This window comes from Condylura cristata, unplaced genomic scaffold (assembly GCF_000260355.1).
Source record: "Condylura cristata isolate star-nosed mole 26May11 unplaced genomic scaffold, ConCri1.0 scaffold00023, whole genome shotgun sequence".
NCBI classification, from domain to species: Eukaryota; Metazoa; Chordata; class Mammalia; order Eulipotyphla; family Talpidae; genus Condylura; species Condylura cristata.
Genome location: NW_004567124.1, coordinates 5,406,424 through 5,430,892, shown reverse-complemented (window position 1 = coordinate 5,430,892; position 24,469 = coordinate 5,406,424). Strand labels below are relative to the sequence as shown.

Here is a 24,469-nt window from a genome sequence, read left to right as displayed (position 1 = left end):
GGCCAGGGGGCGGTGACAGCGCTTGGAAAGGAGGCTGCACGCGGATTTGCATGAAACGCAGACTAGGAGCGGGCGGGAGCGCGGCGCACGCCCCGGGCCGGCCGAGGGAGCGGGCGAGCGAGCCGGGAAGGAGGAGGGAAGCGGGGAGGCGAGGCCGCCGAGGCGGAGGGATCTGCGCTTCAAAGCGTGCGAGGCGAGCAAAGTTTGGCTGGGGGTTGGACTTTCCTTCCTGGAGGCGGCACCCAAACAGAACAGCTACCCGGTGCGGAAACCCAAACTTTCTTCTGCCACTCCGAGTCTCGCGGCTACCGCCTCCGCCCCGCGATCGGGGCCTTCCCGACCCGTCGCCGCTGTGGTCCGTCGGTCGGTCCGCCCGCCTGCCTCCCCCGCTGTCCTTCTCCCCGCCGTGGGAGCCGCTCGGGGCGCAGGGCCGCGCGCCGAGTCCCGCCGGCCGCAGCGCCGCGGCCCGACCCGGAGCACCCGCAAGTTCGCCGACAGTTGAGGCGAAGTTTGGGCGGCCCGGCCGACCCCGGCCGAGCTCCCTTCTGCGCCCCCGGCGTTCCTCCGAGCCCAGCCCCGCCGGGGGCGCCCCTCGCCGCCCGCGCGCCTTCCCCAGCCATGTCGTCCATCCTGCCCTTCACTCCCCCCATCGTGAAGCGCCTGCTGGGCTGGAAGAAGGGCGAGCAGAACGGGCAGGAGGAGAAGTGGTGTGAGAAGGCGGTCAAGAGTTTGGTCAAGAAGCTCAAGAAGACGGGGCAGCTGGACGAGCTGGAGAAGGCCATCACCACGCAGAACGTCAACACCAAGTGCATCACCATCCCCAGGTGGGGGCCGAGGAACCGGGGAGGGGGGCTTCTGCCCAGGCCCCAGACACGGTGGGGCTGGTCAGGTGGGCTGCTATAGGAGCCGAGGCCTTGCGAGTGGGAGTGTGTGTGTGTGTGTGTGTGTGTGTGTGTGTGTGTGTGTGAGAGAGAGAGAGAGAGAGAGAGAGAGAGAGAAGTGGGAGCACGGGCTGGAAGGGGGTAGCGGGACCCCAAAGAAAACCTCTGGATTTGCAAAGATTCAGAGGCTGGGGCTTCCACGCGCCTCTCTTGCCTCCAGACCTCACACTTGCTTTTCTTGCCCCAGAAAGGGGGGTGCTGCTGGAATTGACCGCCTCCACCCCAGGGAGCTGCGGGCTAGAAGTTGAGGCCCGCTTTGTTCGCTCCGCGGGCTGGAGCCCCTCCTCCGCCGCCGCCTCCCGCCCCCGCGGCCCGCGCTCTCCTGGAGGTGGTGGTATCTTTCCCTTTCTTTCCTTCAGTCCTGTCCCCCCACTTCTTTCCTCCTCGACTGGAATGCAGTCCGTACAGCTGGGGCTGTGGGTGAGGAGCGGGAGCCTCGTGATTGACAGATTCCTTCTTCTTCGTTCTCTCTTTGCCTTGGGGATTAGCATTTTTATCGAGTATTTTTAGACTCGGTTGTGCCAGCTTCCCGCCCCCTCCGCACACAGGCACTGTAGTTGCAGTGCAATGCTCTGACTTTCAAATGAGACAAGTGGCAGAGAGCGGGGGTCTTCTGGGTTCGTTCCCCCACTCCACCCCCCATCTTTTCAGTCCGGTTTCAGGTTGATGCAGAATAGTGAGGGTTTAGGACCCATCAGATCACAAACGTACCCCAGTGTGGGCCTCCCCCGCCCTTGCATTCCTGCAGAGCCCCCCTTCCAAAGCGCTTTGCCATCTGTCTGGACCTCCTTTATGCTCCACATTGCTGAGCTAGGTCAGGCGGGAGCTCACAGATGGCTGATAGAAGGGGTCAGCGACTTCTCTCCACTCCCCATGGCCTTTCTCTAATTTAATGGAGTCTGGTTGGGAATTGGGGTATCGGGGCACACCTTGACCTCCCTTCCTGGCCTCCCTTACAGCCCCATTTAAAATCTGACTCTGCATGAGGAGAGAGTGTGTGTGCATGTCCATGCGTGTTTGTGTGTATATGTGTTGGGGGCATAGCCTTGGGCCCTAGGCTGTAGAGCAATGAGTAGAGGGTTCCCCTACCAGGGAGGGTCCCCCAGGCCTGGACGCAGTGGAATTCATCCTTGGCCACCTGCTCAGGGCAGCTGTACAAGGGCTGCCAGCCATGTCAAGCAGGCACAAAGCAACATCTGTCCACAGGAATCAGGGCAGGCCTCCTCTGGAAATAAATGCCACATATGGTGGGAGCACTGACTTGAAAAATAATAATTTTTTTTTTAAATGGGTGGACCCAGTTAATAAAGGGAAGGGAAGGCCTTGTGCTGTCTGGGAAGTGTGCTCTAGGCGTGTGATCGGGAGCCAGAATTGACTTCAGAGGAGGTGGTGTGATGTGACAGTCACTTAGCTCTGGGTTTTGGTCCCAGCTGAAGTTCTTAATTCTTTTTTATTCCTTTGGGGGGTGGCGGTGAAAGGGGTGAATGAGTGGTGTACTTCTCCTGCCAGGGGAGGGGTTTATAAAATTTGCCTCTGACCTTCCTGGTTCATCAGGCCTTTATGTCTTGAAAGGGGGTGGGGGAGATACTAGCTACAAAAACAGACAGCTGTATAAATTGTTTTAGTTTTCAAACCACTTTCACATGCTGTTATGAGATCAAGAAAGAAATTCCTATAAAATAGATAAGGCAGTTAGGCTTAAGGCTGACCTCATTTTTCAAGGTGAGAGAACTCTGGAGGAGAGGGAGAGAGGCTTGACAGTGTAGACATGGAATATTCTGACCAGATAAGCTCCTTCTGTCCCATCTGCTCTTCGCTTTGAAAGTTCTTTGCTGGTGAAAAGGCACTGTCAGTTGAGGGTAAGTTGGGTGGAGAGAGGTGGGCAGTACGGAGCTGTGCTGGCTGTTGCTAATGTCCAGTCTTTGGGCTGGTGACATCTTGAAGGACAGGCCTTGCTTCTCCTGGCCTTGGTAGCAGCTTGTCCACTGGAGAGAGTAGCTACAGGCTGCCTTTCCCTCTTTTCAAGTCTTCTGCATTCTGAGGCACATGGACTTTCTGGATGCTTCTGAGATGTCAAGTTCTCTTGTCCCTGGCCTTCTCTTGACTCTGTCAGGATTGGAACATCTACCTGCCTGGCGAGGGCCTGATGACAAGCAGGTTATTTTTTCATCTTTTTGGAGACCCACTTGCTTGTGTGGATCCAGACAACAAAACGGATTTCCATGCCTAGATTTTGTGCCCACACCTCTGGGTCACCTTGTCTCCCATGGTAACAGCTGCTGCTGGACAGAAAACTAAAGGCCAGGTATTGGGGATGTGGCCTCATGCTAGGGATAGCAACTCTACCGTCAAGCCCCCTAGGTTGTGGGGGTGCCTCTCAAATTGTTTGCTCTCTCCGCTCTGCCCTTTATAACTAGGAAAATGTTGAACCTAGTTTCACACTGTGTGTGCAGAGTGGGGCCCTGGGCGCTTAAAAGTTCTCAGTGAGATCTAGACCCTGGGATTGGAGGAGTCCTCAGTCTAAGGAGGTTTTGACAAGCCTGTCTTGGCTGATACGTTATCATGAGCAGTACCAGCAACTCTTGGCAATAATAGCTGTATGCGAGGCCTTCCAGACCGCATGCCTGCTTCTCAGTTACACTAGCTTCGACCCGGCTCAGTGATCAGGAGTGATACCGGCTCACTGATATCAAGAATGTAAGAGAGACTGGTGCCAAGGAAGTGGTAAGAGCCTGATTTAGATACACTGGCAGGCAGGCTATCAGGGTACTCTGAGGTCTGGCACTACGGGCAGTTTAGACAGGTTGTATAACAGCAGCTCACTCTTCACCTACTTGAGACCTGAGTAGAGCTGTAGGTGTCTTGCTGGCCAGTTTATAAGAACAGAATCATGGCGCTGGCCACCAAGAGTTAGAGAGGTATGTTTGTGTCACTAACAAGATGCAGGCACATCTCAAAATGACTGTTCTGCTGGCTACTGAGCACTTGGGCTAACACAGATGGGACCTGTGTCTTGGTCCAGGTTCTTGGGAACTGGACCCCGCTTGGGGCCTGGTTTGTTTAGAAGGGGCTCTGGGCTGGCTTGTGTCACAGAGCCAAATCCAGAGGAAAATGGAGCTGAACCAGACTCTGGGTCTCACCCACACCATCTCCTCCCCCTCTGCATCTGTTCTTACCCTGTGGCCTCCTGTTATCTGCCTGGACTTTGCCAGCCCACTCTCACCCAAGGGAGAAAGGAAAAAGATCCTCATCTCGAACAGTCCTTTTGCAGACTTCTGGGGACAGAGATGTTACCTGTCTGCAGGAATGGCCTCTTTTATACCAGCTCTGCATGCCTGTCCTCCCTCTTCTCCCAGCAGCTTCTCAGCACACCTTTCTTTGGGGCCCCTTGGAAGCAAGCTTATTTCTAGTTGCCAGGAAGGAACACACCCTCTCCTCTCTCTCATTGACCTTGATAAAGGGAGCACCACAGAAGAAGAGGGGCCCCCAGTGGACAGCAGGTAGCTGACTTGGTGGCTTAATCAGTGCTGTGGCAAACCTGGGAGCCACTTGGTGTCCCCTTGATGTTTGAAACCTTGGAACTCAATGCTCATACCCAGGAGTTGAGTGTTGGGATCAATGCGCCCTGCAGAGAACCCCTGTTCCCAGTCCCTAATCAGTGTTACAGGGTTTGATTTGTCTGACTCATGATGTTTATTGGAACCCTCCCCTGTGTGAGTCAGTGTTCCAGGCAGTGGGGCAGAATGCAGAGGTCAATTTGAGATGGTTCCTGCCTGTAAGGAGCTTACAGTTGAATATGAGTAACATTAACTGGGCAATATTTGAGGGTTTTAACTGATGTTGGTTTCTTATTCCCATCTGTAAGAAGACTTGAGATATAATATGGGGTGACTTTGGGGGAGGGTAGGAGGGCTAGGCTTGTCATTTAAATATTGTAGAAGTGTTAGAAAACAGAAAAATGACAGCTGTCTGGTTTTCTTCAGAAAAAGCACAGCATTTGGATTGTAGATCTCACCACTTTCCTCCTGGATGTGCGTCTCTGAGTTTTCATGTCTGCACCTGTGAAATCAGGACAATATAAGGCCTGGGGAGGGGTTTTGAAACCAGAGTTTGACAGTTATTAAGTGCTCTGCAGCCCTTGTCTGTATCGTTCATGTATTAGTGATTTATGAAGTCACTTACATGTCTGCATGATGAGCAAGCCAGTTGCTAGTCCTCGAGGAGCTCCCTGTCTGGAGCAAAAGATTTGCACAAAGGGACAGACATGAAACCAGGACTTGTAAGTGTGGTGCGGGGCAGTGGGGGGGAGGGGTGGTGGAAGGGGATGGTTGTGGGTGGTGAACAGACCATTTATTCTGTGGGAGGAGGTAGGTCATGGAGGAGAGGGGCCATTGTGAGCTGGAAATCCATGGTGGGACAGCAGTCATCATTTGAAGGAAGTTTCTGGACCTGACATAAGATCACGTGAACATTTCTTTTTAGATGAAGTGCCATTGTTTAACATGATTGTCCGTGTTTTGACAATGTAGGGTCCCCCAGCCCCTGTACCTCTCCCATCACCTGAACACCCAGAGCCCCCCACAGTAGCTCACCTTGCTCTCCTGCCTTCTCCCCTGCCTTCCCCCCACCCCATGGTCCCCTTGCATGGGGACTGTTGGGTTGGGTTGGGTAGGTGGTGATCGTTGGTACAAAAGTGAGGACTGCTTTATCTTTTACCTTCTATTAAACTGCTGCAATGAGTTACTTTATAGCTTGCTCTCAAGGGCTGGTGACCTGTGTGCCTTATTTTACTCCATAGTAAAAGGTTCTCTTTGAAGTAAAAAGTGACTTAGTATTGCAAACCTGAAATTCAGGTTTCCTTGGTGGGAACAAGCACTTCAGATATATTAGCTCAGAATATAACAGAGTTGATAAAAAGTGCACAATAACTTGAAGGTGACTGTGGTGCTTAGAATTTCAGAGTGGTAGAGTGACCTGACTTTTAATTTCTCCGGTTAATGCTTATCAAGGCTAATAATAAATCCCATAAACCCAAGTTTCTGAATGGACATAAGAGCTGTTAATGAAATATACTTAAGTCTTTGCAAGAGCATGACATTTTAAATGGCAAGTCTAATAATAGAAAAAAAGTCAATGAATACAGTAGTTATTTTAGTTCTGATGAGAAATGCAAGTTGATGAAACTGAAAGAATTTGGCTCAGGCTTCTTGCATCAGGAATCCAATTAAAAATGAGTTTTAAAAAAATAAATATTGGTTTAATAATGTAAACTTGTAATTGCAGAATTATTATAATGGAAATAAAATTAACATGATTTAATGGACTGGGCAACCATTAATTTTCACTTATTAATTTATTAGGAAATTTTAATGCCATTTGATGTACAATACCATCATTATTCTGCATAAGCTCCTTCATGAAATAAATAGGACCAAGCAGGGCTTGCTTAAAATTGAAGTCAGACTTTTCCCCCATTACCTGATTCCCTCACCTTCTTTATCTCTCTCTCTCCCAGATTCCTATAAGTGCAATTAAGCTCTCAGGTAGAATGCAGGATTCCAAAGGCTCATGAATAGTCCTAACTTGTCTCTTTTGATGTATTGACCTAGTAAAAAAATTCTCTACCCCACCCCCAAATCCACTCTGATGGTGTTCTTTGGCTGGGATGAAAACTGTCCCCAAAGGTGAAGGCAGTCTATGAGCCTGGAGGAAGCGGGGAGGGTTACCAGCTTTTTGTGGACACAGTGACTGGTGGGGTGTTGGGTGGGACTAGCTGCTCCTCAAAGGGCTGGGAATCTCTGTTGACCACGGACAGGTTCCTGGACCATGGAACCTCCCCATTTCCCGTTCTTCCCATCTTCAACCATAAGGGTTCCTGGTAACAGTTGGAAGTTGTCATACTAACCTCATCCTGCAGAAGTGTGATTTCTAATTTTACGCTCTTCCAAGTTTTAGAACAAAGATCCCAAGAGAACTTGTCCGGCCCGATTCACTTTCATGCTTTCCGTCAGTGCTCTGGCTACCCAGACACCGCAGCGGGCCAGAGGATCAAATCCCTTAAGTTCCACAGCTTGACTCCTGACAAGGGTAACTGAGTGTGTATGCAGCAGGATTCTTTTTTTTTTGACTTAACAGTTTTAGAAATAACACATCTATACATCAAGTCACACTCTCCACTGTTGGGTATCTGAATCTTTGCTGCACAAGCAGTCTGCCTCAGTGGCACACTACTGCAGAATGTTTTGACAGAGACTCAGTTTAAAATGAAAACACGGTGGAAGCCTATTAATTAAGAAGTTTGGCTAATTCTGGATTAGGCTAACATTTGTTTAGCAGGATTTCTCTCCCTGTAAATATTGTCAAGTAAAAGTCAATTATAAACAAAGTTTTGAGGGTCACTTTGGAGATCAGAGTCAATGGAGCTGAGTAGGTTCTAGACTTAGCTCTGTTTCAGATTAACTGTGTGACCCCAGGCAAACTACCACATCTCTGGGGCTCAGACTTTCTGAGCTGCAAAGTGGGATAGATAAGCTCAACTGGAAGACCTTTCTCTAGCTTTAGTGATGTTGATGCAAACATTTTAGAAGCTCCAGTCTGCAAGTATCCAGTTGATCAATAAATCACACATCTTTCTTAGTTATTAATACCTGAAGATGGTGTCAATTTGTGTAAGTGGAAGTAATGAAACTATAGTTCAGGCTTTAACATTGGTTTTATCTTCTCCCTTCTCCCTGTCTTTACTTTACCCCCATGAATCTAAATCAATGAAATTGAACTACAAAGGAATATAAAAATAACTGAACGCTTGGTTAAAGACATGAAGACTGCGCATCTTGAGCAATTTTTCTTCTTTTGTTACTATTTTTGGCTATTTTCAGAGCAGGAAGTTTACTTAAACTAATGACCACAAATGCCTAAAAATGGTTAAATTGAAGAGGTAGGCATTATACAGGATACCTGTGGAAAATGTTTGCTCATATGTCAGAGTTTACCCGAGAAGCTTCCTTTATTTATTTTCAAGCATCTATATAAAGAAAGGCTATACTTGATTGTGTAAGCATGTGCTTGGTGGTTACGAGTTTAAACCCCAGCTAGGAAAGGAAAAGTGAGTTTCCCCCAAAATAGTACTTATTCTGTATCACATGACTCTGCCTGCTTACATCTGGCAACCTTTTCTTCTGAATGCTTTGTGGGAGTTGAGGAGTGGAGTATTGTTTAGGAAACACTGTGGAAGGCTTTGCCTTTGAAATCTACAGGGTGATAAATCTGGTCACTTTTGCTGCTCAATGTTGCATCACAAACTGCAAAGCTAAGTTGTAGCTCTGAAGTGTCACCATTTCTTTTCTTTTTTCTTTTAGACAGGACTTTTGAAAATAGTAATGCGCTTTGGGTGTGTTTTTTTTTTAAAGGTCTGTTTTTACCCTGTCACAACTCAAAAATGCCAAAAGGCATTTTTTCCTTAAAAAATCACCTCTGGGCTAGACCCAAATGTGGAGTAATGGATCCAGAAAGGACTTTTGAGTCGATACAAATGGCTGAAAGCAGGCGCTGATGAGGGAAATTGGCATTTCCTTTTGCTTCAGATCATCCTATTGTAAGCTTTCTCTCTCAGCCTCATGAGGTCCTGGTTGAAGGTGAATCTTTGTTTCTCTGGGTTCTTGGCAAGGCAGGATGAATTCACTTGTTCTATGCCCCCTTTACATTTTTTGTGAAGCCTTTTATCTCTACCCAAATAGATGGCTAAAATATTCTCTGGGGAGCCAGTATGCCGGTATACAGAAAGAGCTCAGTAGGACCAAGAGAGAAAGGACCATGGAGTCTGCCTGGATCAGTCATTTCCTAGCTAGAGGGGAACCTTGGGTACACTTGCTTAATTGATTTGAGCTTCAGTTTCCTCATCTGTAAAATGGAAATCATACCACCAACTTAAGGTAAATCAACCCAAATGAGGTACAATAGATCAAACACGTGGCTAGTAAGCTCCCGGTACATAGTGAGTACTCAATGAACACATTTCTCTTTCAAGGGTGGGGACATTTGATGTGTCCATTGCTTCCACTATACGGCCCTCTTATGCTTTCAGAATTCACCATTTGAAGAACCTCGGTTCATGTAGTAAAAAAAATCTACTTTTAGCATACATTGACCAAGAGCACCCAACCATGCCTGTTGTGGATGTAGAACTTGGCAGGAGATTTGAAAAAAAAAAAAAAAAAATTCATATTTCTAGGTGGTTCTGACCTCTCCCTCTGCTTCCCTATCATCTTTTTAAAAACTGTTTGGCTGACTAAAAATAATAATATAGAAAACAAACTTCGATGAATCAGTGCTTCTGGGGCGGGGGATGGGTAAAGTCCTGAAGAAGAAACTCTGTGACTCATGAGTTTGTCACCCGTAGCTGCTCAGAAGTGTGTAGAAGTGTGTGGTGTTTATTGTTGCTGGGGTTTTTGGAGCGCAGTTGGAAGGCAGTTCCGGCTCTCCCTGAAGTCCCATCTCCCCAGTTGGCTTGGCTGTCAAGAGAGAAGAGTCAGCACAGGAAGCTTGAGGTTTCAGGATGACCCGGACATGGTGGTGGGATCCCGGAGCCCTGAGATGTATGCACGAGCAGGCCAGACCCTGGCCTTCTCAATGTCCTTTCTCACCTTATGTTCATTTACATATACACAAGGGTAGGCCCACAGACTGGGGGCCCTCACCGCCCCCTTCCAGATGGGACTCCAGTACGCTCAAGTGTGCACCTCATCCTGCGTGGGTCTCTTCCCTGCCTACCGCCTGAGGGTAGACGACATCAGCCGTGGGGTGTGCACCCGTGGGTCCCAGGGCTGACAAGAGGTACAGGGGAGTATGAAGTCTCTCTGACTATGGGATGGTGTTGGGTTGGGTTGAGATTCAGAACCTATTCTCCCTGGCCTGCCCACTTTTGTGTTGTGACCAACACAGAGAACTTGTAAATTCAAGCCTGGTCTTCCAGGTTGTATAAAGGTGCTCGTGAAGGTAGGTGAATGGCACAAATTGTTTAACAGCTTGTTGCCTTGACTTCTCTGTTGTAAATGGACACGTGGCAGGTCAGCCTTTCTGGCTCTCTTACTCCAGGACTTACTAGTTGTGGAGACTGGTGGGCCCTGTTTTCAGCACCAACCTCTCAGTGTTTGCCTACAGCTGAGGCCCAACCCAGGAGGCACCAGTATCTGCACAGGACTTTGGGGACATCCACAGGGAACAATTTCCCTTGCTTTGAACACAGATCAGAGTGAATTAAATGCTGATGGGGAAAGGTGATAACATATTGCGGCTGTTTATCCAAGAAGTAGAGCAGGGAGCTGGTCCATCTGTTTGTTGGACATATATTTTGGGTACTGACTTTGTGGCTCAGGGGCCACAGGGCTGCAGAGATGGAGTCCTGTCTGTGCAGGGGCATAAAGGAACACAGCAGACACAGGGACAGCAAGCTCACGGGAGAGAGACGCTGGGGAATGTGAGCCCAGAGGAAGATCTCCTCTCTTTCTGAGGGAACCATGGGGCTTCACAGAGGAGGTGGTGCCCCTGAGTCCTTGAAGCGTGGGTAGGAGTGTAGGAGTGAGGTGACGGCTACGTGGAGCCTGGCGAGACAGCGCGTGGACAGCCGGACGCCTGGGCAGACATTCAGGGTGGCCAGAGCATGAAGGAGGTGTGGCTGGAGAGGGGAGTCGGGGGATGTTGCCAAGGACTCTGGCCTGCCAGGCTTGGCATTTAGACCTTGCTCTTTAAGCACCCAGGAGGTTTTAAATTTAGGGGCGTGGCGTTTCATTTCCTCCCTCTCCGTGGCCAGTAACAGCAGGTTTTCTGCCTGAGTTATCCAGGTCAGAGACATAATCCCTTACACCACCATGTGGACAGCTTTAGGCTATGTCTGGACCAGGGTGAAAATAGTGTTTTGTTCACCGTCAGGAGTGAAGACGAGTTGTACAGCCAGGAGGGCTCTGGGAGCCCGAGTGTTCAGGTAATTAGCCAGTGAGTCATGCCTCTTGACATGGGCTCCTTGGGAAATTAATAGGAATGTTATGTCATATTTACAGAGGCCTGGTCGCCCCACGCAAAGGCCTTGGGAGCAGCTCTCGGCCTCGCTGGGTCTCCCCAGGCCTGGCCCACAGCCTTTGTGTGGAATGTCTCTGGTCGGCGTTTTCACTTTCTTCATTGATGAGCATGTAAGCCGGGCTGCCAAAGAGCCAGACCACACTGCCATCAGCAGAAATACCTACATTCTCCACTGCAGAATCACAGCGTGTATGAAAAACAGATTATGGCCCTTAATAAGAGAGTGAAAGCGTTTCCTTAAATTGATGTTGTTCATGTGTTTTATCCCTGAGAGCAAACAAATCCTGTTGCCCATTTAGAGATTAGATGCCATTCATTACCTTATCTGTTTCACATCAGCTTTTGTTGTTACTGTCAAGTTTCTAGGTTTTAGATGATCAAGTTTTCAGCCCATGCACTGATTCTAGTTTACAGACCATTTTGAAACTATCGATAGAGACCCACCCCACTGAAAGTGAGACAAGAAGATGGGGTGCTTGGTGGGAGCCCCAGCTTGCATTCAGGAGACCTGAGTTCTAGCCCCTGCACCCCCATGGACTGTTTTGGTGATACCGTGTTTGGGTCAACTAGCTTCTTTGGGCCTCCATTTCCTCAGGAGTAAACATGGGAAAAAGAATCCTTCCCTTCAGAGGATTATTGAAGTTATTTGTGAGCTATGCATTTAAAAGTGTTTTACAGACTATAAACTATTACACGGCATCACCTACTATTCACCTACTATTTCTTGATGAAGCACAGCTTTCTGGCATTGCTAAAAACCCTTTTGACAGGGATGTATTAGGGTTTCCAGGTTCATACCCAGATTTTCAGAGGTCTTGGAGAAAAGCATAAATCATGCACACCTTCCAGAAGGAGTGTGAGTCCGGGCATGCGCACCAGGGCTAGTGTTGGAAGCTTAGGCTTGTGGGGGTATTTGGCTGATCGCTTTTAGCAGGTCACCTGGGCCTTCTCCCTTGGGCGATCCCGGAACCTGTGGTGGAGTGCCAATGGTGTGCCAGACAGCAGGTGGGCCATCCACATCTGCAGTACTCTGGGATGGATGTCCATTTTTACAGAGGAGGCCGAGGCTTTGAGGGATGAGCGTCAGGACAGTAACCTGAGTTTAGGCCTTTGATTCTTGACCTTGGTTTCTCTGTTCCACATGCCCTCCCACTCCCCCCATCCCACCCATTCTCATCCTCATAGGAAACTCCATGCCATTGCTAATGTGGTCTAGGCCTCATGATAAAAGATGGAACTGGGTTTGCCTCTGAAGCTCTATCTTGTCTAGCATCTAGGATGACTCTATATCGTTTATTGAGCAAACCAGGACACTTCAGAGAGTGAAAGGGGACATTGCTGTTATTAATTATGGTCAGAAAGTGGGCAAATGTCTGGGCGGCCAGGCAGACCTAGGGAAACAGTCACCGTACTTGATTGAACAGGGTAAGTGGGAGCACCGGATAGGTCCCACATGCCTCTCTGCTCCTGTGCCAGGAGCTACCTCAACTACTTACTGCTAGCCTGAGCGAAGTGACGTGCCCAAGTTCGCACAAACTGCTAACACCTGTAAGCTGGATGAGACTGTAGTGACAATCAAACACAGTCAGGTAAGTGCTGGTGTTTACTTGACAGGAGCCAGAGTCAGCACAATTTAGGCTCTGCTGATGGCTGCTCTCAAGGGGAAGCGGCCAGAGATGGAAGGTGGGGTGTGGTGTTTCGGGGGCATTACCTAGCATCCTTATCAGGCAGTGTCCCTTTGAAAGCCTGGAGGCCCAAGAGCGCCTTGGATGTCATTTAGTGACCAGGCGCAGGGACTGTTAGCTGGCTCTCCTGCGGCTCTGATCCTTTGTAGCTGCGGTCTCAGAGGTACTACTGGCTGGGAGCTGGTGACAGTTTAGAGGATAATCCTCTGGCTGAAGAATTTTGAAAGGTGTTGAGGAAGGAATTAAAAATAACAGCCAGCGTGCCTTTTCTTCCTCTTTGATTGTGGTCAAGCACAGAATGCTACGGGTTGCTGTGGGTCATGAGGACCCTAATAAACCCCCCCTCAGCCAATGGAATTCTGTGGTGAAGATGGGAAGACTGCCCTGTTTCCCTCATTTAATGTTCTCACTCTTTGTTTCTGGGATCATCCTCGCCTTGTCCTCCTTTTGCGCCAATAATTTGTTGGAAGTTGGGATAGGGACTTGAGTCTGCTATGCAACCCGACCTTTGCTGAGGGCAGGGCCCTATTTGCTGAGCTCCAGGGAGAGCAGCTAGAGTGACAGAGGGCCAGTTACAGGCTGAGAAAAGCCAAATGTAAATTCAAAGCAAACTTAGCATGTGGTTGGAGAACTTCAGCTGCTATGGCGTGGCTCTGGTCATCATCCTTTGTGACTATGTTGTGTCTTATAAATAGAACAAGATGCATTTCCCCTTTTTCTTTTTTACCCCACAGACACAAGGAAGCGTGTGTGGGTGAGTATGGGCGGGGAGTTTTAATTATTTATGTTCCAGTTCATCAGCTAGTCATCGTGGGAGCCTGGCTTTGGGCTTCATGGAAATGACTCCACCATTTAGGGGTAGGGCTGGAATCCACTTTGGTGTCTCTGGAGCTCCAGCTCTCCTCACCTCTGTCTCCTCTTTGTGGAAGCCCTCCGTTCTCAGGCCTAGACACTGCAGTAGGCCAGTTGGTTTCTACTCTCTCTGATCCATCATGTATGAGGATGCAAGTAATTGGAACCAACAGTCAGCTTCAACAGTGCTGGTCATGGCCCCTCCCTGGAGGCAGGGAGGTGGCAGGTACTGCAGACTCTGGCTTCCCTCTGTGTGCTCTGTCATCTTCAGCCTGATGGCTCTGATCTTCAAGCTCGAGCCCTCCTGGTTCTTGGTAGCCACAGCTGCTGCAGTTGTTACTTCCTGTACCCAGTTGCATCCAGGGGTAATAAAGCCTGCTTCTCCTTGGGGGGTCTTTTGGTCCAGGAAAAAAAATTTCCAGAAGCCCCTTTACTTTGGGTGGCAGAGATAATCGATTGGAATAAGTAGAGACCCAGGTCATTCCTCTGACTCGTTATAGTCAGTACAGTACCAGGCACTTTGCGTTTTTTAATTAATATTGTTGATTCTGTTTCCTTTCTCTTCTGAGTAGTCTGCTGAACACTTGTCTGATGTCTTTCTAACTCATGAGATTATAGTGATCAATTAGAGACATGTTCCTGCCCTCATGGAGTTTAAAGTGAAGAGAGATTAAGTGAACATGTGTGTTTTGGAGCATTTCTTGTCATGGGGTGGTTTTGGCGGAGGTATAAAATTGGGGTGCAGGAGCACACATGGAAGCCAGATCCTTTCGGGTCTCTGAAATCTGTGCAGGAGGATGACAGGTTTTGTGAGCCCAGCTAGGTCTTTTCAGATTTCTGTTTCTACCCCGCCACCAGTCTTGTTTTCCTGTTGACAAAATGAAGATAAAAACTTGCTCTGAGTCTGGAGTGGGGGCAGGGTACTGGGCTAAACGCCTTCTGCCCCCAGGGGAAATTTTCAGAAGGTTCTTGCGGTATCTAGCTTCAAAACCATATGCAATTTAATTGCATGTTTAGTGTCTTTGTATGTCTCACTTGCTTTGAAACTGCTGGAAACTTTCTCTGAAAGCATATAGATGAAGAAACAAGAATTCTATAAATGTTTAGTGGTTAAAAACAAAGTGTTGGCTGATTCCTGTAATTTTTTTTGTTGTTGTTGCTTTCTGATGGAACTTTTCTGCAGACAGAATACCCTGGCGTCTTCCTGTGGCAGTCATCTCGCTCATCCCCGACTTCAGGCCTGTGGCTTCTTCACCGCCCTTCAGAGCCTGTCCCAACCACACTGTTTTATTTCTTATGGATCAAGGAGCAGGGATAACTTGAGACTCTGGAACATCTCAGAACTAACTGAAGATATTTTAAGTTTACCTATTTTTCTCACTTGAGTGAAAAGAGTTATAGTTTCACCTTTATTTTTTTTTAAAGATTTATTTATGCGTACAGAACTGGGGTACAGGCCAGAGGTGCAGGGGTGAGAGGATTCACCAGAGACAGAGTGGGGAGCAGAACAGGCAGATGTACTGAGATACACTGAGGGGAACAGTGGGCAAGACAGGAGAGGTCTGCTGCACCATGTGGGTCAGCTCCCTGCCCAGGGATGGAACTTGTGCTGCAGGGGCTGTATGGTGCTGTGCTTTAACCCATTGCATCAACAGAAAGAGCCCAATTTTTTTTTTTTTTTAATTGAAGGGGAGAAAAAAAAGACTCATCAGAAGTGGGGGTTGGGGGCCTGACACTCTCCAGGTAAACTCAGACTTGTCCTCTGGCCCTGCTGAATGGTCCCCCACAGAGAGATACGTCTGAGCTAGGCTTGAAACCCAGGCAGCTACGATTCCTTGAAAATACATTTCTAGCAGGAGTGACCAGAGGAGCCTGGGCGTGAAACCCAGCTAAGCGGTCCTGGTTGTCTCAGGTCTTTAGTTAATGGCCCAGGTTACCACTCACAGAGGAGAGTCAGCGCGTGGGGTGAGGGTGCCCTGACTCTTTGTTTAACCACGGCTGTGGACCAGTGGCCTCAGATGTTTACCTTCGCCTGTTTATAAGAGGGAAGTGTGGTCATATTTCTATCTCTTTTGTGGGCTGCACGGTTGCCTGCTGGAGCTCATGTGGGAAGTGGTTACCGTTAGGAGGAGGGTGAAATAACAGCACTCACAAAGGGACTTTGATCCCAGGGCCTTTAAAATGTCATCTTTTGGCCTCAGTGTTTTTTATTTTTATTTTTTTGCCCATCGGCCTAGACTTCAGTGATGAGAAAATTGAACCACATGCTAGACCTTGTTCTGCCCTACTAGGCTGAAGCAAAATTGCAGTGCAAACCACTTTTCCTCTCCCCGAGCTTGGCTGTGGGCACCCCTCAGATCCCTCCCAGATCCTCAGCTCTCGAGGAGGGAGCCCCTCGGCGTGTCTGTGCACCCCAGCTCTATCTGCGGCTGATCTTGTGCTGTTTCTACCTACCCTCCTCCCCCACCCTACACGGGTCTCCATCGTCTTCATGGCCAGACCCCTGGGGGCTCAGGAAAGGGTTGAGTCAGCAAGTGAGTGGACAGACACAGCAAGTGGCTGCCATCCCTGCTTCCTGTTCTCTGCTGAGACTGAGACCTCTCTGGCGCAGACCGCTTGGCTGACTTGGGGACACAACTCAGAGAGTATCAGGCCTGTTGCAGCTGGCGTAAGTCACAACTCCTGTCTTCCTTGACTTCCTGCCTTTTCTCACTGTTTCCTTGAGGCACATGTTTTCCTGGGGCCAGAGTTGCTACCTCTAGAGGTGGCTCATCCTACCTGGTCCTGGTAGAGGTCAGTCTGTTAAAGCCATTACTCAACTCGTCAGCTATTTACTGGGCATCTTGGGTTGCTGCGGGTGCTGCTGTGGACGCTGGGTCCAGGAGCTGTAAACACACCGTTGATTTGGAAGTTCCATGCCTTCCTGGAGTTTCCAGGCTCATGTGGAAAGGAGGCTCACCTGATGCAAATCTGGCCCCTGTTCCCTGGTGTGGGGAAATCAGTCTGCAGGCCAAGAAGAATTCTCAATTAGCCCAAAGCACAGGTTTCTCGTGCTTCTCAGCAGCAGCTGTGTGCAGTAACGTGGTGCCATTAAAATGCAGGAAGGAAGAGAAACGTGTTCACAGGTTGGTTAGAGATTCTGAAACCAACAATCGCCTCTCTCTTATCCACAGAAACCAGAATCCGCTGCTGGCTTTCCATCTCTCAAACCCGAGGCACAACAGAGTGCCCTTTCAAAGCGGGAGTAGACTCCCTATGCTAATGGCATTTTCCATGAACTTCAGCCAGCAACAAGTATATTCCTTGAGGATTCCCATTTGACCTGTGTGTGCTCAGGCTTCTTTAAAGAAAAACTCCATCTCTGCCCCCAGCTTTTCTAAGGCCAGGGAGGAGAGGAGCCTGGCTGAGGTGCAGGAAGCCACGGCGGGATGGATATGGAAATCACACAGCAGGTTCCAGCGGTTGTACTTCTGACACTGCTGTTATCAGGAGTCGCCACCAATGGGCCTTCCGTATGGGTGCGGGAGAGAGACGCAGAGGTGGAAAATCGGGGTTCCAGGCCAAGGTCATTGGGAACCAGCTTTGCCACCTTGGGTGAGTCATTTTGCTCTGGTTTCCTCCTCTACAAAACTAAAGGTGTTTGCCTAGCAGGATTTTAAAGTTTCTTCCACTTTGAAAATCTAATTCTTGCGAGCTGCATTCAGAGAAATGGCTGACTGTGTGGTTCATTCAGATAGTTTCAGGATCACTGTAAATCACTCTGGGGCCTAGAAGTTGGGGCCCACAGTTGAAGACAGGATGGGAGGGGGTTTGAGGGACAAGGTAAGGGGTGGTAGCTGGAACCCTTCACTTTCTAATGATTCATAATTGCTTGTCAGACTCACCTTAGAAGGTTCTCAGCCGTGGCTGTTCATAAAAAATCGGATGCCCAGGTCATAACCTCAGACCAAATAATCTAGAGTTTCAGGGTTGGGGGTGGGGAAATGGTGTTTTTAAAGTTCTCCAGGTGATTCTGGTGTACAGGCAGGACTGAGAACCACAGCCTGAGATCTTATTATACTGTGGTTCAGTCTTGTGGGCATCTGTTTTGGGGGACCAGTAATAGTGGCTGGCTTAAAAAATAATAAAGTGCATGCACACAGAGATAAACCAGTTACAGATTCTAGAAGCATGTTGACTTGGTAATTGCAGCTGCCACTGGCAATAGTTGCCCTGAGGTTTGGAGCCCAGTTCTTGCCTATCTCCGGGTCAGTGATTTCTCAACATCTCTGAAGTAGTGGAACCATCTGTAATTGGTTAATTCTGCTCAGGAAACTCAAGAGTTTATGTGGGAAGGTGAGGTGGAGCAAGCTAGGGTCTGCTTGGGGCAGGAATGAATTAAACAGGCCATTGCACACACCCACACTTTTGTCATGGAACTTCTGTCCAGCCAGTGCTGGATACCTTTGTGTCAGGTCCTTGGCCATGCCCACGGGGCTGTAGGGACCGGTCTCTGTGCTTGGATCAAAGTGGCCCTGCCTTGGGTGGAGAGCCTGCCCCCACTTCTTCAGCTGGAACATCTGATCATTGCTGGTTCGTGTCCCTTTCATGGTTCTCTGTAGGGCTTCATCCCTACGGTGGGGAATCTGATGGGGTGCAGTTGCTGGGATTCGCTGGTAAAGGAGGGGGCAACCGGGCAGAGACTTACTACAGAGGTGGAGGCAGGTGAAGACAAAGACTTTGCTGGCGTAAAATGAGCTGGGGAAGAACAGAACTCGTTAATCCTCATTTACCCCAAGGGTTTCACAGGTGGAAGGGGTTTGGGGAGCTCTTAAAACAGTGCAGGTGTAGACACACATGCCAGAGGGAGGTGGTTGTTTTTGAGAGGAATGAGGCTCTCCGTCAACAAGTATTTATGAAGCTGGGCAAAGCTCAGCTTAGAAACTATGTTAGGAACTGAGCTTAGAAAGCTCAGTTAGAAACTATGGCTTCTGCCCTCAAAGGGCTGCTAGTCTCACTGGGGGTTGAACACTCAGGTATGGCGAGGGAGTGGTGAAGGCCTGCTGGGCTACTACCACATGGTGAGTACCTGGGCCCAGAGGGAGGCTGGCTGGGGCTGGGGCGCAGAGGCCCGTGGACCTGAGCTGTACAGTGGGGGAGCCACGGCCCCGCCCTGGGAGAGTGCGGCTCTTCTCCCTCTCTCCTGCTCTTGGTTGCGGGCATCAGTCCTGGGGTCCACCTCACTGCCACCGGGGTGACCTTATGTTCTTGCCCCTGTCGCAGTCCTCTGCTTTCAGGAACACATTCCCCTCTAGCTTTTTCCTTTTCTTGCGAGGGTGGGTGGTCTCTGCCAGACCCCTGCTTTGAAGATTACCATCTGCTCACCTGAATTTCTTGCATAGTTTCAGTTAGAACGCCTTTTCTTTCTGGACCCAGAAATACATAATAGGATTCTTCTTGGTGCCAGGAGCCACCTGGCACCGTCTCAGCAGTGGCTGCATTTCAGGTATGGATGGGGATGATTATCTGTGCATCAGAAAACTCAGGTTTGTCCTGCGAGCAAGTTGTGTGATCATCACTAAATGCAGGACTGGCTTTGTCAGGCCCTGACTGTGGCCAAGGCTGTTATTTCTCTGTGGGTAATTATTCCAGGCTTCACGGTCACGAGCTGAGTTTAATCTGGGGGCAGATAAGAAAGCTGTATATAGAGCAAAGTACGTATTTTTTAAGGTGGGCGGCCAGAGGCATTTTCTGTGTTTCTCTGTGTGTGTGTTTAAAAAAAGACCTATAGTTTCTGGGCAGCAGAACTTAAGTTCCAGTAAACATCTCCTCCCTTTTTACTTTACCTTTTAATTTTGTGTTTATGGTCTCTGTGCTTTGAAATTGCTTTGCTATGATGCCAGCCCAGCCTGAAACAGGCGGAGCCAGCCTGGCCCTCTGGAGGCCACACTTAGATCAGAGTTCTTAGGGCTACTCTGGCCCGGCTGGGGGACAACTCAGACATGATTACTGGACCTTCACTAGGAGAATAAAAATAGAAATCTTGAGCTTGAAGGGGGGAGGGGACATAACATGTCTTGATGTGTTCTCTGCTGTCACCTTGATGGCAGGAGGAATTCCCGAGTGTTGTTCTGACCTGGGCTGGCTCACTCTGCCCCACACCTGTCCGTGTGGACGCCCCTGCTCCGGGGTATATGGCTGCCTGCAGCCTCTACCATGAACCTGATTCTCCATGACTGTGGCTTGGCACCTACCAGGCTAAGTGGTCTCTCCTGGTGGACTTGGGTGCTGGCCCTGTTCTTTATTCACTTCACGCTCCCGGCGATGGTCTGGACAGGGCCTGGGGAAGCCTGCTGTAGGATCATTGGGGCCGGGCCAGGTGGAGTGTGTCAGTGAGGGTGAAAACTGGAGGAGAAGGAGGCCAGCAGGAAAAGCTGGGGGAGGAAAACCCACAAAAGCAACCAAGCTGTCCAGGCCCCTGCAGTGGGGGCGGCGGTGGAGGAAACACGGGCTGTTTTGTTGCTTTTTCAACTGCTTTTAGTTCAGTGCTGCGAGGAAGGCTATTTCAGAATTCCTCACTGACACAGGCAGCAGCTGCTGCAAGAGGGGTGCAGGCTCTGAGTGGGGAGCACTCAGCAGTTGATGCTGGGAGCCCCTCATTGTCCAGGAGCAGATGTGGGGGCAGGACTGACCTCGTCCCTCTGTCAGGGTTGATGTTTCTCTGGATAGAGTGCCCCATGAGCTGGGGAGGAGGAACCCTTCCAGGGCCCTTTGCACTCTGACCTGCATTGGTCCTGGGAGGCCTTAGATCAAGACCTTTGACAGCAAACCACCTTGAGGTCAGCATTTGGCGACTTAGTATTTTGGGCAGGGAGTATAGAGCAGTTTTTCATTGTTGTATTTTTATAGTAGCTCTGGGTGCAGGCAGGGTAATGGTCTTTACCCTACTTTGTCGGTGGCCAGGACAATAAATATGCCCATGGGACATGGGGGCGGAGGCCATTCCCCCAGCACTTTGACAGAATATCTTTTTACTATGTTATGTTGCTGCAGAAAGTAAATGCACATGGTGTGTGTGAGAGAGTGTGTGCGTGCGTGCATGTGTGCATTCTCACTACAGTCCCCGGAAGATTAGATTCTTTGCTGCTGCTGTCACCGGGAAGGAGTTGGCATCGTGACCTTTCCTATTCACAGTGCTCTGTGGCTCACAAAGCATGTGATGTTGTTGCATCTCCGTGACAACCCCTGGAAGTGGATGCTAGTTTAGGTGAACAGACGGACATCTACATAGTGACCTGGCCCGGGACCCCAGCTGGTGAGCCACCACTGGGAGGTGGGAGCACACCTGGATGCCACGCGTAGGACGGGGACCCGGTGACCTGGTGACCTGGCCTGAGGTGTTGGGTTTTGCTGTTCTTGCCTCTGAAGCCACGTGGGCTCCCTTTCCTGAGGGTGAGCCTCTTCCAGGGGGGCTGCTTGTGCATGTCTTGCCCAGAGTTGAAGTTGGGACCAGTGTGTGAGGAAACAGCACAGGCCATTTCCACAGGCCAAGGGGTCACGGGGTGGGCCTCCTGAAGGGGTGCTGAGAGGTGGTTGGGAGTGCTCATTTTGGAAGACAGAATGTGGCACCTTACCCTGGTAGTGCACCTGGTGTAGCAAGCAGACCACTTAGTCACTGTGGGTTCCTGGGGTACTTGGACCTCCAATTGAGGGTGCTCCATATGCCTTTCAGGAGCTATGAGCAGCTAATAGGGCCCTCGCCGCAGTCTGGCCCTGTACTAGTCACTGTCCTGGTGAGAGGTAATTGGACGGGCCATCTAGTCCTCCCTCTCATGGACACAGGGAAAGTGGAGGCCCTGAGAGGTACCGTGACTTGCTCAGGGTCACAGAGTGAACCAGTGACAGTGAACTAGGGTTAGGACCTGGTTTCTCGATGCCAGGCTTGGGTGTTCTGTTTGTTGTCATGCTTTGCATGAATTAGTTCATGCCCTGGCCCATTGCCCTCTCCCCACACAGTTAGCTGTCTAATGAGGTCAAGTCAGCCAGCATCCAAGGATGAAATTTTGAGACTTCTGAACTCAAATTCTTGCAGAGAGAAGCATGATTTTGGGGTGGACTGTAAACACCTCCTGGCGCTTGCATCCTAAAGCCTAGTTTTCCAAATATCCTGGGAAATAGGGTAAGCCATGGTTCAGGTATTGAGATCCGAACTCCAGATTTTGGAAAGTAGACTTGTATTTCTCTTTGAGCCCTCACTGTTTCTCTCTACTGCATTTCCTAACCCGCATACCTCTAGAGCTTTAAATCATCTTTGCTTGGGGGTTGAAAGTAACCCAGGACACTGGTAAGCCTCCCTGTCCACTTTGTACAGCATTGTCAGGCTAAAATACTATAAACAGACCACCAAGCTGTGTTTGGCCCGAGGCCAAGCGCCTCCTTCCCCACTTGAGCACTTGATTATCTGCCCAGTGTTCGGTCTTGAGTTCAGTGTAGGAGACTTTCAAGTTCCAGCACAGGAATCCAGCCTAATTTTTGTATTGTTACCATCTGGTTTCATGGAGTCTGTTTCTTTTGATTTTAATTGTGCCCCCTGGAAAGGAAAAACCCTAAAAATGGTGGAAAAATAAGAGCCCCCTGGTGCCCCCCCAGCACCCCAGGCACACACATTACTGCTTGGCAGCTCTGGCCTAGCAGAACCCTCTCTGGTTTTGAACTTTTTTTTTTTTAAGATTCATTTATTTATACATACAGAGAGGGGGTACAGGCCAGAGGTACAGGGGCGGTGAGAGGATTCATCAGAGACAGAGTGGGGAGCAGAGTGGGGATGCAGCACACTGCTGAGGGGAGCAGCGGGCGGGTCAGGAGAGGTCTGCCGCGCCATGTGGGTCACCTCCAGGTGGGGATCGAACTCATGCTGAAATGGCTTTAGCTTCTTAGTGCTGTGCTTTAACCCACTGCACCACCAGGGAAGGCCCTGGTTTTGAACTTTATTCCTACTTCCCTGCACTCTCCAGGGCCCTACTTCACTGAAGGGAATTTTCTGGATGGGTTCTAGGCCAGCACCTGAGCTGAGATGGGAGCTACCTTTTAGGTAACAGGGGTGAGGGGCTTTGGAGGATCACCCACGGACCCGCTCTGCCCCAGATACTGGCCATCTAGCTTTGTGGTGACACTGTGACCTCTTCAACCAGTGAGTCACCAGATAACCGCTGGTACTTTCAGGGGGAACTGCTGGTATCATTGTGGCTGTGACCATGGTTCCTCTGAAATAAGGTGTTTTTAGAAACGGAAGTACAGGGATTGGTTTCCTTTGATTTGTTGTCGTGGATTCATGATTCCCCAACCTTTCCCACAGAAAGACTTCCTGCTTGTTTTACATATTGTTAATAAATAACATGTCTGACATTTTGGGGGAAAAACTGTATTTTTGACCTCTTCTGACGTTTCCATCTTGTTTTCTAGAACTGTCTGTTTGCATGTGCCTTTTCATATAGCTGTAATCAGAGAGCACCAGTCAATCGAACCAGGAAGGCAGGAACCGCTTTCAGTATTTACCACACAGGGAATTTAATATGGGGCCTTGGTGACATAGGCCATAAAGGAGCCCAGACACCAAACACAGGAAGGCACGGTGACCCAGACATAGCAGCCAGAAGCCACTGTACCCTTGGGCTGGAGATGTGGAGGGACGAGCTGGTGTACCTGCAGCCAGGGTCGGTGTCACTGGCGGGCCTGTTTAGAGTAGATGCAGCTGCTTGCAAAGATGCCTGTGAGAAGCGGAGCAGGAGTGAGGAGAGAAGCAGCCCGGCCTCTTGCTCCTGCCATCTGCTTTCCTGCTCATCCATACCCTGCCAGGTACCCCCGTACACAGAGCTGGAAAGTTTAGGTCAGCCCCTGGGGGTGTGGGTGGAGGGACAGAGCAGTGCCCAGAAAGACGAGGATGGTCAGGAGGGCAAACAGGACCAGGCCAGCACCGCCACAGGCCTGCAGTCCCAGTTGGGCTGAGCATTTCTCCAAGTGCTCACATAGTCTCCAGACTCCCCTGTGTTATCTTAATGGGCGTGTCATGGTTCCTTAGCTGTGGGTGAAGGCTTAAAATGATAGCTCTCCAGTTCTCAGAAGGGTAGTCCCAACTAGCAGCGTCAGCTTCAATGGGGAATCTTTAGGAATGCAGAGTCCCAGGTCCCACCCCAGTTTCCTGAATCAGAAACCCTGGGGGTGGGGCCTGATGTGTTTGCACACCCCTCTGGGGTGCATGGTGATGTGCATTCTTTTAATTTTTTAATTATAATAGTTCATTTTTACAATCCCTGTGGACTTTCCCATCACCAATTCTCCCGGTATACAGTTGTTCATTATTATTGCTCCCCCCCTCCCCCGGTCCTTTATGCTCTGCTATGAGTGAAACCATCCAGTATTTTTCTTTTTCTTTCTGGTTTATTTCATTAAGCGTGATCTCTTCCAGCTCCAGATGATGTGCATTCTGTGTCTGAGGACCACAGTCCAGGTGGTGCTGCACCTCACTGAAGCTGGGGGCAGGATGCTGAGAGGGTGCTGGGGGGCAGGAGTCCACTCAGAGCAGTGTGGTGGAGCCAAGAAGGCCCTTCACTTCCCAGGACTCTCCCTTTTTGTTAAACAGCTGAAAATATCCAACCCTGTTGATGGTCTGCAGATGAAGCAAAATAATGAGCATGATGTCATACGTGGCACTTGGGGAAAGAGGGTGGTAGTACCCGCTGGCTTCTGGGCCTGGGTGCCAGTACCTGAGGGGTGTGGCCAGAAATTCAGTGCTGAATGTTTAGGGGGTGTATGCGCATGTTTGAAGTCAGCAGGACTCTTGGACTGGGAGTTGGATGTTGGCAGCAAGCTTCCCCTTGCCCTCTTTTGAGTGGTGCCACCACCTGGCCTTGGGATGGTCACTGATGGTGGCATGCAACA

General features: G+C 49.7%; 1 protein-coding gene across 1 annotated transcript in view; it reads left to right on the top strand.

Moving 5' to 3' along the window:
• Positions 1 to 409: 409 nt before the first annotated feature.
• The window catches only part of SMAD3 (SMAD family member 3), a 105,684-nt gene continuing 81,624 nt past the window's right edge, over positions 410 to 24,469 (top strand). Inside the window, exon 1 of the mRNA XM_004687647.2 lies at positions 410 to 824. Coding sequence (XP_004687704.1) covers positions 619 to 824 — 206 coding nt within the window. The 5' untranslated portion in view covers positions 410 to 618. The remainder of the gene's footprint in view (positions 825 to 24,469) is intronic.